Genomic DNA, 15,900 nt, shown 5'->3' with positions numbered 1-15,900 from the left:
TAAATATTATAAATAGTACAATAGTCAAAATAAATAGTATAATATAAAAAATGTGTAGGAGGAATGAGTGAGAAAAACAAACAGACAATAAATCAATGGTTTATTTAAAAAGGGTGATAAAAAAATTGACAAATATTTTGAGGATAAAAAGGGAATAAAATATAAAAAATTGGAAACTAATATTTTTTTAAAAATCTACTTCAAGTAGTATTACACAAAATGTTAAAAATTACTAAAAGAAAATTATTTACTGAACAGTCAAACAAATTTTTAAGTAATAAAAAAGTCTACAAGCTCCTTGCCGAACATAACATAGCCTTAGTAAAATTGAAATCAGATTTTTTGATCAAGACACATTATGGTTAAAAATAATATGATTGAAATGAGAGATGTCACAAGTTTTTTTTTTCCCCAATAAGGGAAGGGAGATGAAAAGTACAGTGGAACTGAAAATCACAAAGGGGGATTGAGTTTGTGCGTGACAAAACCACATGGAGGTTCCAAAAAGACTAGTAGCTTTATTTTACACATTTTAGAAAGAAAATGCTAATGAGTGTCGTTCATTACATTGGTGTAACCGTACAAATACAGTGATCATTATTTTCATTTTCACCTTACAAAGCTACAACTACGGTATGATTTTTTTTATATCATTGTATAGCATTCAGTATATTCAATGAAAATTGAGCCAGAAGAATGACATATACAGCTAACAGGGTAACACATATTAGAGAAGCAACTACTAGTGTGAAAAAAAATTGGAAAAAAAAATCTTTTGTTGATCAACTACGTTTCTGGTTATTATTATCTTCACCTGGTGGAGGAGCATGGATGCGGCTCCTTAGTTCTTCAAAAACTTTCATGCTCTCCGTATCAAAGCCTCCTGCAAACTGAAAAGAGTTCCACTCTAATTAACTCATTATTTTTGTATCCCAATGTTTGATAATATAGATTTCATATATTTCAATTTAGAACTGTCAAATGGGTCGGGTTGGCCTGACAAGCCAGAGGGTGGAAAGTGGGTTGGCTGGGCAAGGCCAAATTTCTTATGGCTTGTTGGCTTGCCGGGGTAGGCCAAATTGGCCCATTTATTTTTTTTGGTCTAAGATTACATGAATTTTAAAAGGAAAAATATACCAGGCCAAATAGGTTTGATAATTTTTGGGCCAGCATTTTAGGGGGTCAGCCTGGCCCACCGAGCTAGGCCAAATTGGTCCAATTCTTTTTGGGCCTCTACTTTAAGACTTTAAGAGCTCAATCTGGCCTGCTGGCTCATTGGGCTAGGCTAATTTTGACAGCTCTATATTTCCTTATTACTCTAGGATAGTTTAGTTTTCTACTTTTCTTGCTTTGTATTTGTTGTTCTCTATGGTTCCTCTCTATATTGCATTGCAAATCTTAACACCTGTAGCAAGATAAATCTCTTGGCTGTACCATTAATGTATATCATTTTAGCTATAGTATTAAAAAGTAAAAACATAATTAAAATAAGAAACAATAATGATTTAGAGCAAGAGCTTTTCTCAGGTTTTAAAGAGGAAATAGCTCTTTCAGCCATAATTAGTAAACTTTGCTACACTTCAGCTAGCCTAGTTTTTCTATGCAAAATCATTTTTAGTTTATGAGGGATGTAGAAGAGTGATATCATAACCAAAGAGCCTTAAAATTACCTGATGAACACGAAAAGCAAAATGCACTCCTTGCAGAATCAAAAACTCTCTGGTCGGTTCCTTCTTGGGTCCAGATAATATTTCAAGTTCAGATGCAACACGTTTCATATACATGTTTGCCAGTTGCACAGAAGAAAGCTTGATCTGCAATGGTAGAGTTACCAGTAGCAACTACTAATTAAGTGACCATTTGTTAGCTTCAAACAGAAGCAGACATCAATGCAAGGTCATAACAGCAAAGGCATGCCCTTGTTATTATATTTTTAAGTTTACTTTTTTGTCTATTTTGTTTACTTGTGATATTCTTACTATTAGACGAGTAACTAGCTGATTTTAGCTTGAAGGGAATCGTTAGTGGGTTTGAGTCGTTTGACTTGTACTATATGAAATACACTTGTAACTATACTTGGAATATCAGTATCACTAGAAGTATTCAATGTTCTATATCATCAAAACAAAACAAAACAAACTATTCAAAGTCCTATCAGTTAAGTAAATTCTATTATTTTTCTCCCTACCTATCCATCGAATCCCTATACTTTCAGAGTATGCATGTCTGTTACAATACGTAAACAATTGTGTAATATTGGCAAACAGGCTACTATTGAAGGCATGATAGAATTGGATTTTCCAAGAAGGTCTTTTTTGAGGTGTTCTAAATAAAATTGCAAAAGTTTAGGGGGAGAGAAAAAGTAAAGTACAAAGGGAAAAAACATACAGTTACAAGATTTCATAATGAAGCCTTATGCCTTTTAAGGGAATGATATAAATCATTGCGGTATAGGGGGCTGGGGTATCAACAAGTTGTAACCAAATACAAAATTTTCAAGCCCAACAGGTATAAAAAGAAAACACCTTCTTCAATGAACAAGTCCTTTGTGTTAACTAGAACCCAAATGGATTCTTTAAGTTTAGAAGCATACCTTGCCCACAAGTCCTGTATCTAATAGCCAAGTTACTGGTATTCCAAACTCTTTGTACCTTGAAATAGCCATATCTCTTGTCCGTAAGAGTGCATATATGCTTTGCTCCACTCTGGAAGTAAAAATAGAGCAAGATGGAAATAGATGAATTGATAAATAAGCTTCATGAGTTCATGCTATATCTATAGAGAATAGCAAGGAACGCATACACCAAGAAACATCAAACTAAACAAGTATATGCTGCATTCTATATTTAAAACATGAAATGTCTGAATCTACACCATTTAAGTAGACATCAGAAAATAGGTTATATTCCATTTCCAATAGCAAGGAACACATACACCAAGAAACATCAAACTAAACAAGTGTATGTTGCATTCTATATTTGTGACTTGAAATGTCTGAATCTACAGCATTTAAGTAGACATCAGAAAATAGTTTATATTCTATTTCGATAAAAGTCATTCTAGATTGAGTTCTCAAGAAAATATCCACCAAGGGTTGACTTCCTAATCTAATATTTATGATAAATCTGCAGAGGAGACAAGTGCCGATCAGGGATTTAACATGTCCTTTCTGTGGTAGTGTGGAGGAGGAGGCATCCCATTTATTCATTCATTGCATAAAAATCCTGCCCATTTGGTGGGAAACCATGTCTTGGATGAATATTACAAGTGCTCTTCCATATGTCATTTCCTCCAACACTCATCTGTTCAGGTGGATGGTATAAGGGTAAAGAGATGGCAATGTTGGTGGCTGGCTGTGGTAAGGTCCATTTGGCAGATGCACAACAGAATTATATTCTCTAATGCAATTTTCAATGGCAACAAGCTGGTTGAGGATGCAATGTTTTTAATTTGGACTTGGCTTAGAAACTTGGAGAAAGATTTCACACTGCACTTTAATCACTGGTCAAGCCATATTCGACAAGGCTTTTTGTATCAGTAGAGGGTAGTTTTTGATTGGTATTTAGCAGCTGTATATTAAATATGTAGCCACAATATGGTTCCTAATCAAACTATATCAGTTTCACTGAGGAACCATGTTTATGGAATCCTATCTTTGTACAAAGTACCTCTGGTACTCCAATTCTATTATATATATATAATTATTTTTGCCGATAAAAAAAATATATATTTATGATACATAAAACTAACATAAACAATGATGCTTACTTTTCAAGCAACGAGTACATTTTCTGCAAAGCAGTTTGACATGGGAGTTTGGGATCATCAGTGAAGGTGGAGACTTGCTTCTCTAATTTCATCAGATCCAGATATTCAAAAGCCGCCTCCCTCATTGCATCTGTTTTCCCTTCAGGCCAATCAAAGTGCTTGAGAACAGCTTGTTCATCGACCTTATATAAAGGAATAAAATGAGATGAATAAAATGCAGAAGCCATTGGATGTAAAGTTGCAAAGGAGGAAATTAGCCCTTTTTTTCATATGCATGAAAGCTGAGAATGTGAGGTCAAAGTGAATGACCTAATTTTGAATAAAAAGGAATGCAATTTATGAGGAAAAACAGCACAAAGGATACACTTCCATGCCTTCTCCCAAGATCTACAATCTATATGAATTTGTTTTTAGAAGCTTGTTAATGATGGAGGAGAAATGACACTAACACTTACCAAGAAGGAAAGTTCCTCATCTAGCCAGTTCACAAAAGCCACCAGATCTTCAATCTTAGAGAACGAGGCTGCTCTAACTTCAGTTGCCAAGGAGATGACAAAGTCACCCTGTGTTTCCACATCGGCTTTCACCTAGATCCATTAAAAAGGTTATAAAATTTGTAATGATAGAATGCCAATGTGAAAAAATAACAAAACTGGAGGGAAATTTTAATGTACAGCTAAGAGGAATGATGATCTATTCTCAATCTCCCCAATCATGTTGCTCCTAGCATCAAATGGATAAGTTGTTGATGATATTAATGAAGTATCCTTCTTTGCCTCCAGTTTCATCAATGTTTGATAAAATTCAACTAGCTCTGGAGCACGGTGAACTTTATCACCAGCTAACTCTCCTCTTGATAGGTTTCCCAGGGGAGTGGGAAGTGATCCACCTGGTGGTTCTGGTGGGGGTGGAGGCGGAGGCTGAGGTGGAGCACATGATACTCCATTTGAAGGGTTTGAATTTGCACTAACAGGAGCACCATCAGATGGTTTAGGAGGTGGCTGAGGCACCCTAGGTGGCCTTTTCTCAATGTGGGCTAGCTTCATCTTGCTAATGGTTTGATTATCAACATTCTTAACATTGTCAGGATGATCATTTGGACTACCAGAAACATATGCCTTTTCCTTTAATTGGGTGAGTTTTGGTAGCAAAGATGTTGTCCTCTCTCTTTCAGCCTTGGTCATATTCAAATTTGAATTGTCACCAAACTTCTCCGCTCTTGCTTTCTCAGCCTTTTCCTTAATTTGTTTCTCCCTCTGTAAGGCCAATTTGTGGCGGTCTTTATATGCAGGATATTTTTCATCCAGATATGCAACAACTGTATTAGACATCAATTGAAATGAAGCTGCAACAGAATTTAAGGAGTCGCTAGATGAAACTCTTCTTATGTTAGGAAGAGCTAGAGTTTCAGGAGAATCAGTAGGTTCCTGATCCTTCTGTCCAGAGGTAGTGATGGTTACAGAATCACCAGCATTCCTTTGCATCAAGGATTCCAGGGAATCCCTTGGTCTATTACTCATACTCATCCTGCTAGGAGAGACACCTGAAAGATATCTGGCTGCTGATGAAAGAGCACTTGAATCATCTTTGCTTTTGCCCCATTTCTTCAACTTTTGGATTAAACTAGTTTTCTTGCTAACACCACTATGTTTATGCATAGAGCTATCAAAGGAAGAAGCATTCTCAAAATCTTCACTGCCTGGTGAAGAGGAATGAGAGAAGTAGCAATCAAGATCTGTGTCACCTTGTCCATGCTCTGATCCAGCATATTCTAACATTAACTGCTTAGCCTTCTCTTGTGATTTTGGGCTGAGACTGGTATTTAGATCATGGGTTGATAATTTTCCTGGAGGTGCCAGGTAATTCTTGAGCTCATACCTTAAGCATGCATTGACCCAACGAAGATATACAAGCTCTTCAACTTCACTGAACCTATTCATCTGGAGTCCTTCCACTTGCTTAAGCAAGTCTTCATTCACATGCCTTAGGCTACTGACCTCCTCTTTGGTCTTGGCAACCATTTCATTCTGCAGTTCAAGGCAAAGCATCTCAAAATTAAATTGTACTCATTACATGTAAAAGATATAAATCTAATAATTAATTTATCACTACCATGAAAGAAGTATATGACCTTTTTCAACAATTTTTCTCAAATAATTTTCCAATTAATAAAATAGTTGATATTTATGTAGATCTTCAAAAGACTTTGCTTCTAATTGTTACATCCCCATTAACCACTAAACATACCATAGATCAACATAGTCCAAAGCACAGCAGAAAGAACATATGGGTGTTGACAAAAAACTTGAGATTCAGTTTGTTTTATATTTATATAATAATATAAACACCATTCAGATAATGTTTAATTTGGCATCACATTATTGATACACATTGAGGTTTTTCAGTATTTTCAACTATTATTTCATAATTGTGTGATAAGTATTCAGTTGACTGACAAGGTAAACATGGAGAACCCAGTGATGCTAAATCGTTGTTTTAAAAGGATCATTTTAGGTAGCTGAAAACTTAGCATTCACTGGTTCAAATATGAGAAATTCTTAAATATTGGTTTCATGCATCTGAAGGAAAATATTTCTACTCTATGGTGACTCTGACCTCTGTCACATTGGAGAGTTCTGTAATTCTAGATTCAGCAGCATTGAGTTTAACTGTTAATTCTTGCTTTTCGTGTTGAAGTTCTTTGTTTTCTCTCTTAAGCTCCACAACTTCAACCTCCAAGTCATTCAGAGCTTTCAATTTCTTTCCAATTTCAACATCTTTCTTGGCGGCCTCCTCTTCTTTCGACACTAGACCAGAAACTTTTTGTTTGAGCAACAACAACTGGGTTTTTGCCTGGTTAGCCTCAAGCTGTATCTGCCTTTGCAGTTCCTTGATCTTGCCTTTGGCCGCCTCAAGTTCTCTCTTGGCTGAAGCTCCATGTGCAAGCTCTTCTTGAAGCTTCTCCCTCTCTTCCTGCAAGGAATTAATGGTCATTTTAAGCATATCAATTTCTACAGTCTTAATTTTCAACTGCCTTTGTAACTCCACAAAGTCTGCTTCCTGCTCCTTCAAACCATAGTACTCAAGCAATTCACCTTCAAGTTTCACTTCCCTATCCTCCAATTCCTTCACTAGATTCTGTAACCGTTCTAATTCACTGGTATTGTTAGCCATTTCAGTTTCATAAACTCCCCCTTTCTTCTCCTTATCAGTCTTCTCATCAAGTGATAGAAAATCAATCTCCCCAGATAGAAGTTTTTCAAATTCTGGTAGAATATCATCTTCAAAATCATCAGTTTGATTGATTATGCTGTTGATTAGCTTAACCTCCTCTTGCTCTTCCTCTTCCCTCTGCACCAGTGTCAAATCATGTCGCAAACATAAATAAAAATTCCCATTTTTTTCATTCATATGAGGACAAAAAGGCAAAACAATTATGCAAAAGAAATCCTCATAACCCTCATAAAAAAAAAAATAAAAAAAATCAATAACTTCAGCTGAATACCTTCTCGGTGTGACCATCAATAGAACAAGTGACCTGCGCCTCTTCTGTAGCCTCATCTTGATCGTTTCTAATCCTTGCTTCACCGCGTTCTGAGAGCCACAACGACAATTAAGTTCAACATATAGGATGAACATTATTTTACAGGAATAGCCATCAACATGAAGCAAGTGGAAACATTTTGCATGTTAAAAAGTGAAATGATCAAAATAATAATAACAATAAGTGATGAATATTGAATAAGCAAAAGTACCTGATCTTGTGTCATTCACATTCAGCTGCTTAACTGTGAGGGCTGCAATGGAAGCAGCTACTATGAGTCCTAACCTGACTATCATGAAGCTATAGGCCACATAAATGTCCTAACCATGCTCATTTCCCCTAACCTCCATCACAGTCAGTTCAAACCATTGGAGGTTTGAAAGTGGAAATCAAAGGCCCAAAATCCACAACTGGGGCAGAACAGAAGATACTTAGCAGATAGAAACCCAGGCACAAGAATTAAGCAAGACCCAGATTTGGAAACATGCAATTTCCAAACTTTCACCCTTCACAGAAACAAAAGTTAACCTTGACAAGTAGAATTCCTTGCACTACTTTGATTCCAAGAGACACATTGACCAATCTTGGCCCGAAGTGTTTATTAGCAAAATTCACAAGTGGGTGGGTCTAATATGTAACCAAGATCTAGTGACAAGAATATTATGAAGTTACACTTAAACACAAGCAGAGTAACAAAATTGATTGAAAAAGGAAAGGACTTTGCCACAGTGAAACTAGAACACAGACATGTTTCTCCGATGGTTTTTGTTCCTTCCTCGTTTTAACGTTAATACTATGATGTTGTTGGAATGGTAGTTTATGCCCCCATTCACTTTCATTTGATGTAGCCGTTTCTGCCCGTTGCCCATTCTAGTTTCCCTCTCCTAATTTCACATTTGCCTTTACCAATCTTGTTCTTCTTTTTCTTCTTATTGTTTTCAAAGAATCATTCTTTTGATTATTTCCATTCAAGCTTTATTATGTTTCTAACATTTAAAGTAAAATATAACTTGATGTGATTAGATGGATATTATATTATTACTAGGTGATAATAATAGAAATAATAATAATTAAAAATAAATATAATAAAAAATAATTCAAAAGAATAAAATCAAAAAAAGATTATCTTAATATTAATGAATATATCGTATCTGCTGAAAAAGAAACATATTTTATCTTTTATCTTTCTATCCTTTCTTTACAAAGCTACTTTTAAGTGATAAATGTAATACTTGATCTTAATGATATTTTTTTAAGAATTAATGATACTTCTTTTATTTCATGAATTTTAATCATCTCACTTGATTTTTTCTTTAAAGTATTTAGAGATTTGATATTATAATGTTTTAATATTCAATTCTGCATCTGATTTCATTTGACATTTTTTCAACTACCAACAAGAATACAACTAAGCAAGACACCTAACTACGACTTATACCACAGACTTTCCCACCCTTCTGATGCATTTAATTATTATGAAATAAAAGATAGCATATCCACAGTCTAAAATCTATATTAGAGGCCATAGTTTACGTACAATCTGAACTTACTTTACGAGAATAATATTACGAGAATCATTTTATATCGAATATAGAATAGAACTCTTATTTGAATTTTTAGCATAAAATTTGTCTTAATCACACATACAGACACGTCAATAATTGCAAGTAAATTAAATAATGAACCTTTTTCCTTAGTGCATTATAAAGCTTCCAGGGATTAAAAATAAAATAGCCATTTGAAAAGAATAATATAAAAACAGGAACATTGTATGATCCTGTAAAAAAAAATGTGTGATTCTTTTTCTTGGTAGGGACCTACAATATATTTAGATCAAGGGCTTTAAATTTGTCTGATTTGTTGGGGTAGAAGTTTTCGGAGCAAGTGGGTCTACTCAACGGCAAGCTCTATTAGGATTGCCACAAAAACGAAATAATGCCAAAGTTGATATAGATGATAAACATCATTAAGTAAAGCCTGAAATTCAATGCTTGCAAAACAGGTACTTTATTTTCCTACACATCACATGCTAGTCTTCTTTTTGGCTTTAATACGGAACTTGTTCATCTTATTAGGTGTTCACTTTGGAAATGGATCCCTTTTTTTCTCCTCCATTTTTTCTATTTTTATACGCTTTTAGGAAAATAAATAAAATAAAAATGATGCATATTTTATGAGGAATAAAATTTATTTTTTCAAAAGCTCAATAATAAAAGAAATAGAGAAAAAATAGAAAGAATCTAAACTCGTTAAATTTTAAAGTTTAAAGTTACTCTTAGAATAACTTTAATTATTTTTCTATCTCTTCTATATCTATAGTTATATTATACACAAAAGAAATCTTTACATGTGATATTCTCACTTTCTAAAACATTCTAAGCAATAAATTGAATTGAAATTAAAAAAGAAAACCTACACTTGACAATATCATACACTTCAAAAAATAAATTGATTAATTGAAACATTCTCATAAAAGAGCTAAATATAGAATTAATAAGATTTGAAATGTATTTAATGATAATAATAATTACACCTTTTAAAATAGTATTAACCCATATTCCTATGATTTCTTCAGTAATTATGATCTCAAAATTTCATTTTGAATTAATATTTTATAATATTATTTGCATAGACAATACGGATAAAGTTTTTATCACATAATATAACAAATTTTGTAATTAATTTCGTTTACATTTTCTCATAACTTATTTTTACAAATTTAATAAGATGGTATTTTAATATTATATATATTCTTTAAAAATTTAACCTAAATAAATATAGATATAAACTTTTTTAATCAAACAAAAAACAACCTTTTAATAATTCGGAAAATTAAATATTTTGTTATTTTTTCTGACCCATTATTGAGAAATATTTATTATCTCATTAATTCTTAAATATACGTTTAATTATCTTATTTTTTACTAATATATAAAAATCTAATAATATAAACTTCCGTGTCAATTTTTTTTTACTGCTACTCCCAATAAATGGGCGTCGTAAGGACTGCTATTCGTTGAATAAATTATTTATACTACCAATACTTTTTAAAAGGGAAAGTTTGAATATTTAAATTATAAATATCATCCATTATAGAAAAATCCATAAAATTTAATAAATTGATTGCCATATGTAAAATCAAAATTCACGTAAGATTTAATGATTTATTTGATTGATTTTAAAAAAATAGTATAATAAAATTGCAAGAATTAATTATTTGCTCAATACATTTAGTGGATGACTTAAGTTGTTTAAGCATGTTTACATATTTATCGTGGTTTTTGAATGTGGGGGATATCTTAGTCTAGAAAAAAAAAATCATTATATAATTATTTATTATTTATCATTTATTTATAATATGATTTAAAAGATATAATACCGGATTCATCAATTTCTGTTTAGATACAGAAGTGGAGAAACAAAACAACTAAGAGCTACAAAGCGCGGCAACGAAACACTGCAAGCTTCCTCAGCAATAATGGAACTAAGCGCCGGAGGAAACGCGTCAATAAAAGTAATGGAATAATCTCCATGATGGTATATATATATATATATTGTGATGCAATGAACGTAATGGATATTTCTTCTAAAACCAAATTGTTGTTTCATACTCTTTCTGCGTACCAAATTTGTTATATAAACTATCAACATATATTGTTGATGAAGACCTTCATATTTTTATTTAGATGATTAATAAACTGTTTTCTAAGTTTAACTACCTCTGCTATGAATGTCAAATTGCTATCATAATCTAAATTCCAAGTTTGCATTTCCGGGACAATTCTTCTGTTGTTTCCAGATTTGGGCTTGTGGCATACAACTGTACACTGTACTCCACCTAATTAGTTGCCTCAATGGATCCTTTTGATGATCTTCTACCACTGGCCCTGCTGCACGTAGTAAGTGCTGAACAAGTTACTGCCAAAGGAGATAGTGCAGCCTTGGTGGATGATTCAACAATCACAGCATCTGAAGTTGATGCTGATCAGAATTCTACAAACTTCTTAAAACCAGTGTTTGAGGTAAATTCCTTTTTTTGTTGATGGTTATATTGATTTCAATGTTAATATGTAGTATTGGTAACCTATTTTTCCTTAAATTGTTTTTCAATTTTAGGCAGATTTAGATTTTGAGGGGGGGCTCAGTCACTAATTTCGTTCCTGAGGCCAACCTCAATAATGGTAAGTTATGCGTTCACCTTGCTTGTCTGTATGAAACCACTTTTCTTCATCTTGGACTTGTACGTGTCACAATGTGAGTTATCACTTGAATTAAATTTTCCTGATTCATTTCGTATCTATCACACGGTTTAGGCACAACACCACCAGTTCACCCTGCTAATGCTGTAGAAAATTAATTGAATTATGTGGCTGCTCCATCTGCAACTTGCTCAACCATAGATAGGATGAAAGAAGCACATAAAAATGGGGTAAGTTCATTTCTTGATAGCAGCTAATGTTTGGAACTTATTGACAATTCATTGCAAGTTGGCACGGATTTGGGCTTCAAAAGTTCTTCAGATAATAAGGTTGCAATGATTCAGAGCAATGTTGATTCAAAGTCAAACTTTGGAAAAGAACAAGTGGATTTTTTTTTTTATCTTTTTTCCATTAAATTCTACTGGTTCAGATGGGTGTGATCAAGGTGGGAATACGTTTCAGGCAGTATCTGCAGAATTTGAATCGGATCCTTCAGCAACATCCTCCGTGATCCTGGTGCTAGGAATTGTTAGTGTGGTTAGCGATATTGATGGTTTTGTAAATAATTAAATATGCTACGTATCACTGAAAATATGAGTTATCTGTATTTGGTTTTTATTGTAGCTCATAAATTTAAACCCAAGATTAAGCCACAGCCTAGAGTAGGCAATACGCTTGCAATTGCTTCTGCTTCATCTAATGTTATGATGGAAAAGTCTGTTGAGTTGCCTACTTCTTGCACAAACAACTTTCAATCTTTTCAGTCATGTGGTGATGGCAGTGGTGGGCTAAACCAATCAACCAGTTTTCCTTTGCCAACATCAGAGATTCTTAGGAAAACTGATTTACCCAATAAGTTTGATGATACCAGCTCAAGTATTCCATTCTCTGAAGAATAAGAGCTTGGCAGCAACAATTCCTTCCCAACTGGATTCCAATGCTATGTATTCAGAGGATGCAGTTCATAATGGAACTAGAGATTGGCCTTCTAGCTTTGGATCATCCGGAGAGGTAATTGAAAAATTAATGGTTGTTTTTCTATTTCATTAATTTGCTAAGCATTGATGGATTTTGTACTTTACAGGCTGCAGACATATTTTCTGGGCTGGAATCTCTTAATGATTTTCTCACCCAAGCTGCCACTGATACAAGTGAGTTACTATATTCCTTGTGATTTCCCAAATTACATCAACTCTCTTCAAATCTTTTGCTTTCGAGAGCATCACTTTATTGTGCTGCTGCCTTTAAATCTCATTGTTATGGTTGACTGGCTCCCAACCAACCGTAATTTGTAAGTATGTGAGACCATGGGTTTCTTCGGTGGTGATTGGAAAAATTTTGTGTGTAGGAAAACCAGCCCTTCATTCTTTCAATGAGAAGGGTGCAGAGGAAAATTTTGTCTCACCTGCTTTTAGTTTTATTAACTCTTTTGGGGAATGTGATACCACCCAAGTATCATACCCCCCAAGATTCATTAGCCTTCAATGAAGCTGCAGTCCTCAATGAGGATGATACTCACACTAGCAATAGGTCGGAAACAGAGGTGAAGATTATATGATTTCAAAGATACGATAATTTTCTACAAGTGCTAAATAATGTTGATCATGATTATTATTGGTATCAGGAAATTGTGGACTTGAATCCTGCCCGCCCAGGTGATGATGTCTTTCATTATCAATCCATGAAATCTGGCGAAGATCCAACTTCTGGAATTCCAGTGCATGAAGAGTTGACAAATGCTGCAGATAGTCCCACATTGGCTGATTCTTTGCATGCAGATGTTACGAGGGAAAAAGAAGTAAATATCAGTTACTATGACTTTTCCTTTTCCTTTTTTCTCTTTTCATTTTTCTGACTTGTGAATCTGATTGTATATAACTTTTCATGTCATTAACCATGCTTGTCAGGATTCTAATAAGAGAAAAAAGGATGGCTCAACATCATTTTCTCTAAGGAAGAACATAATATCTTCTATTGCCGGTGAGGAGGATAAAGGTGGTAAAACCTCAAGGTAGCTGAGAAAACAAGCAACTCGTAAACCTGCAAACAGTTCATTCAATGAGGATGTTGAAGATAATAATGACCTTGACGATGACTATGAAGTCGATAATCCATCCAAGAAAAAAAGAGTATCAACAAGTTCACAGAAGAAACTTGTGGCTAAAAGTGGAAAAACATCTCGAAAGCGTAAGAAGGCTAATGATGATTTAGAAAAGTCTGAGGAACCTCCCAAAAAGTTCTCTCATTCAACTCGATGAAGAAAAAGGTGTGGTAGAACTTACTAGACAAGGCTCTGCTGGAAATTCCTGAAGAAATTTGTGTTTAATTTTTCAGCTTTGGTTATATACTTATGCAAAAGATTTTCTTTTTCATAGTGGACAAGGCTCTGCTGGAAATTCCTGAGGATGAACTTGATCTACGACAAATACCTATTAAGGATACTATTTTACTTGAAGAACATAGGGAGCGGCTGGCGGTGTGTATACTCTATTCTAATCCTTGTGTTGCAATGTCTAACAATTGTTAGTCTCATAGTATGACACTATGGCTTAAATTTTCACCAACCTTTCCATTTGTTTTCCTATGTAGAAAAAAGAGGCGATGACTTTATATGTCTTCCACCAATCAAAGGTACTCTGCTTTAGTAAGAGTTTACATTTACACTGGCTGTTGTTACTTTTTACCGTCTCTTTTGATTGCCATGTGGACTAGTAAATAAATTTCAGTTTGCATAATATTTATCTGCAGTGGTGGAGTTTCTCTTCATGAGGCTGGTGCTTATGATGAAGAGGAGTTCTCATGTTCAGAAGATGGTAGAGACCCATATGATGATCAAGCCAATGAAGGGATTACATCAACTTCCCATTTATTCAATCACCAGTCTTTAATGAAAAAGGCACCTAGGGAAACATGGTCAAAACAAGACACTCAACGGTTTTATGAGGTATTTGCTTAACTCTCACAAGATGTCTGACATTATTATTTCTCTTTAACGCAACTATTCACATGGTAACTTTGTTTTTTCTTGGAGTTGAGAGAAGGAGGATGGCAGAAAGAGCTGTACATTACAGCAAATTACCTAATTCCTTTTTTATTATTTTGACATAGGCTGTTAGAACGATGGGCACAGCTTTTTCTCTGCTTGAACTGCTTTTCCCTGGTAAAACACCCCGTCAAATTAAGTTGAAGTTCAACAACGAAGATGGAAAGTATCGTTCACGGCTAGACGATGCTGTATATAACCGTGCAAAAGGTTTTACCCTTTAATTACTGTTTTGTGCTGTTCTCTGCCAGATTGATGTGCTTATTGTTTAAGCAGTCCAGAAATGATCCTCAAGATTGCTTCTATGACTTCTTTAACTTATCATGGCAAATTTGAAATGGTTAAGTGCATTGCTCTTCATTTACTCTTTGATGTGGCAAAAAAGTTATTCTAAAGCAAATCTATACTCCTTTCTTGTAGATCACTCTGGTGATTTGTGGATTGAGCCAGTAAAACTAGCTTCCACCAAGGCAGAAGAAGACCCCAGCGGAGATGCCTCAGATTTCATGATGGCAGAGGAGGTTGTGGACCTAACAGCTGGAACTAATGTATACACTTTTGGCCAGTTCAGTTTATCTTTTGATATCTCCCTTCTTTTGGTGCTCATATTTTTTATTTTTTTTTATTTCAGTGGCTTATATATCAGAGAAATATTCTTAATTCACGATGTTTGCCTTTACCTGTGGGGATCAGGAACATAGCAGGCCCATCTACAAAAATTAACATTTTTACTTGGTTCTGGCCTTCATTTCCTAAATAAGTTTCTGTGCGGTTTAAAGCCTTTTCTACCCGAAGTCATTAGGTCAATGCTGATATCTTTGGCTATAAAGCTCAGATGGCCAAGTTACTTATAGTATGTTGCTGCAAGGGTGAAAGATAACTTGCCTTGATTATTTTTCTTTTTTAAAGAAAAAGTAAATTTAGCTTGTGCAACAATTATCAATTTTGTAGTGTTCAGAAATCCTCCAAGGGAGTAATTCAAATGCAAAAAGAAGAAAAACAGGTGTAGAAACATGATAAACTTGACAAACTGGAGCTCAGGAAGCAAACATAATTGACTACGCAGGAGAACACCCTGGACCAATTGTGGGTTATGGGCTGTACACATAGATATGGAATTGAAAACCAGTTGCACCAATTCGTGCTTGGCATGAGTTTTCTTTTGTGTCTATGAAGCATAGGGAATGATAAAGGCAATTATAATTGTCACAGTTTCCACTTCTTAATTATTGAGTGAGGATATCCTTAATTAGTCCACACACTGGTGGTGGTAGCCTTATGAAGTCTAGGCTATGTTTGGAAGTTAAGTTTTGGAGGGAAATGGAATGGAGGGCAAATATTTTATT

At 34.4% G+C, this 15,900-nt stretch overlaps 1 protein-coding gene and 1 non-coding gene across 2 annotated transcripts; one reads left to right on the top strand and one right to left on the bottom strand.

The window, feature by feature from the left end:
• Positions 1 to 494: 494 nt before the first annotated feature.
• On the bottom strand, positions 495 to 8,255 carry LOC100785291 (protein CHUP1, chloroplastic). The gene is made up of 9 exons (XM_006606213.4): positions 7,524 to 8,255; positions 7,274 to 7,362; positions 6,385 to 7,119; positions 4,443 to 5,795; positions 4,224 to 4,355; positions 3,769 to 3,950; positions 2,594 to 2,705; positions 1,671 to 1,814; positions 495 to 890 (listed from the first exon to the last, which is right to left on the bottom strand). Exons 1-9 carry the CDS (start codon positions 7,606 to 7,608, stop codon positions 783 to 785), a joined length of 2,940 nt encoding a protein of 979 aa, XP_006606276.2. The 5' UTR covers positions 7,609 to 8,255; the 3' UTR covers positions 495 to 782.
• A 2,477-nt stretch (positions 8,256 to 10,732) lies between these two features.
• On the top strand, positions 10,733 to 13,987 carry LOC102662693 (uncharacterized). Its single transcript, XR_005890314.1, has 9 exons — positions 10,733 to 10,849; positions 11,112 to 11,334; positions 11,429 to 11,493; positions 11,626 to 12,522; positions 12,596 to 12,662; positions 12,860 to 13,054; positions 13,136 to 13,309; positions 13,419 to 13,777; positions 13,887 to 13,987. It is a non-coding gene; the product is annotated as an uncharacterized protein (transcript).
• Positions 13,988 to 15,900: the final 1,913 nt, after the last annotated feature.

Source organism: Glycine max, chromosome 20 (assembly GCF_000004515.6).
Source record: "Glycine max cultivar Williams 82 chromosome 20, Glycine_max_v4.0, whole genome shotgun sequence".
NCBI lineage: Eukaryota > Viridiplantae > Streptophyta > Magnoliopsida > Fabales > Fabaceae > Glycine > Glycine max.
The sequence above is the reverse complement of the archived record's forward strand: the minus strand, read 5'-3'. Positions and strand labels throughout refer to the sequence as shown.

Bases quoted from the DNA above. Each gene is read 5' to 3' on its own strand.
- LOC100785291 (XM_006606213.4), bottom strand. From the start codon at position 7,608: ATGATAGTCAGGTTAGGACTCATAGTAGCTGCTTCCATTGCAGCCCTC. The intron at 4,356-4,442 runs GTACATTAAAAT...TAATGGATCTAG, and splicing joins GATCATCATTCCTCTTAGCT to GTGAAAGCCGATGTGGAAAC. The intron at 3,951-4,223 runs GTAAGTGTTAGT...CCTTTATATAAG, and splicing joins ATGAGGAACTTTCCTTCTTG to GTCGATGAACAAGCTGTTCT.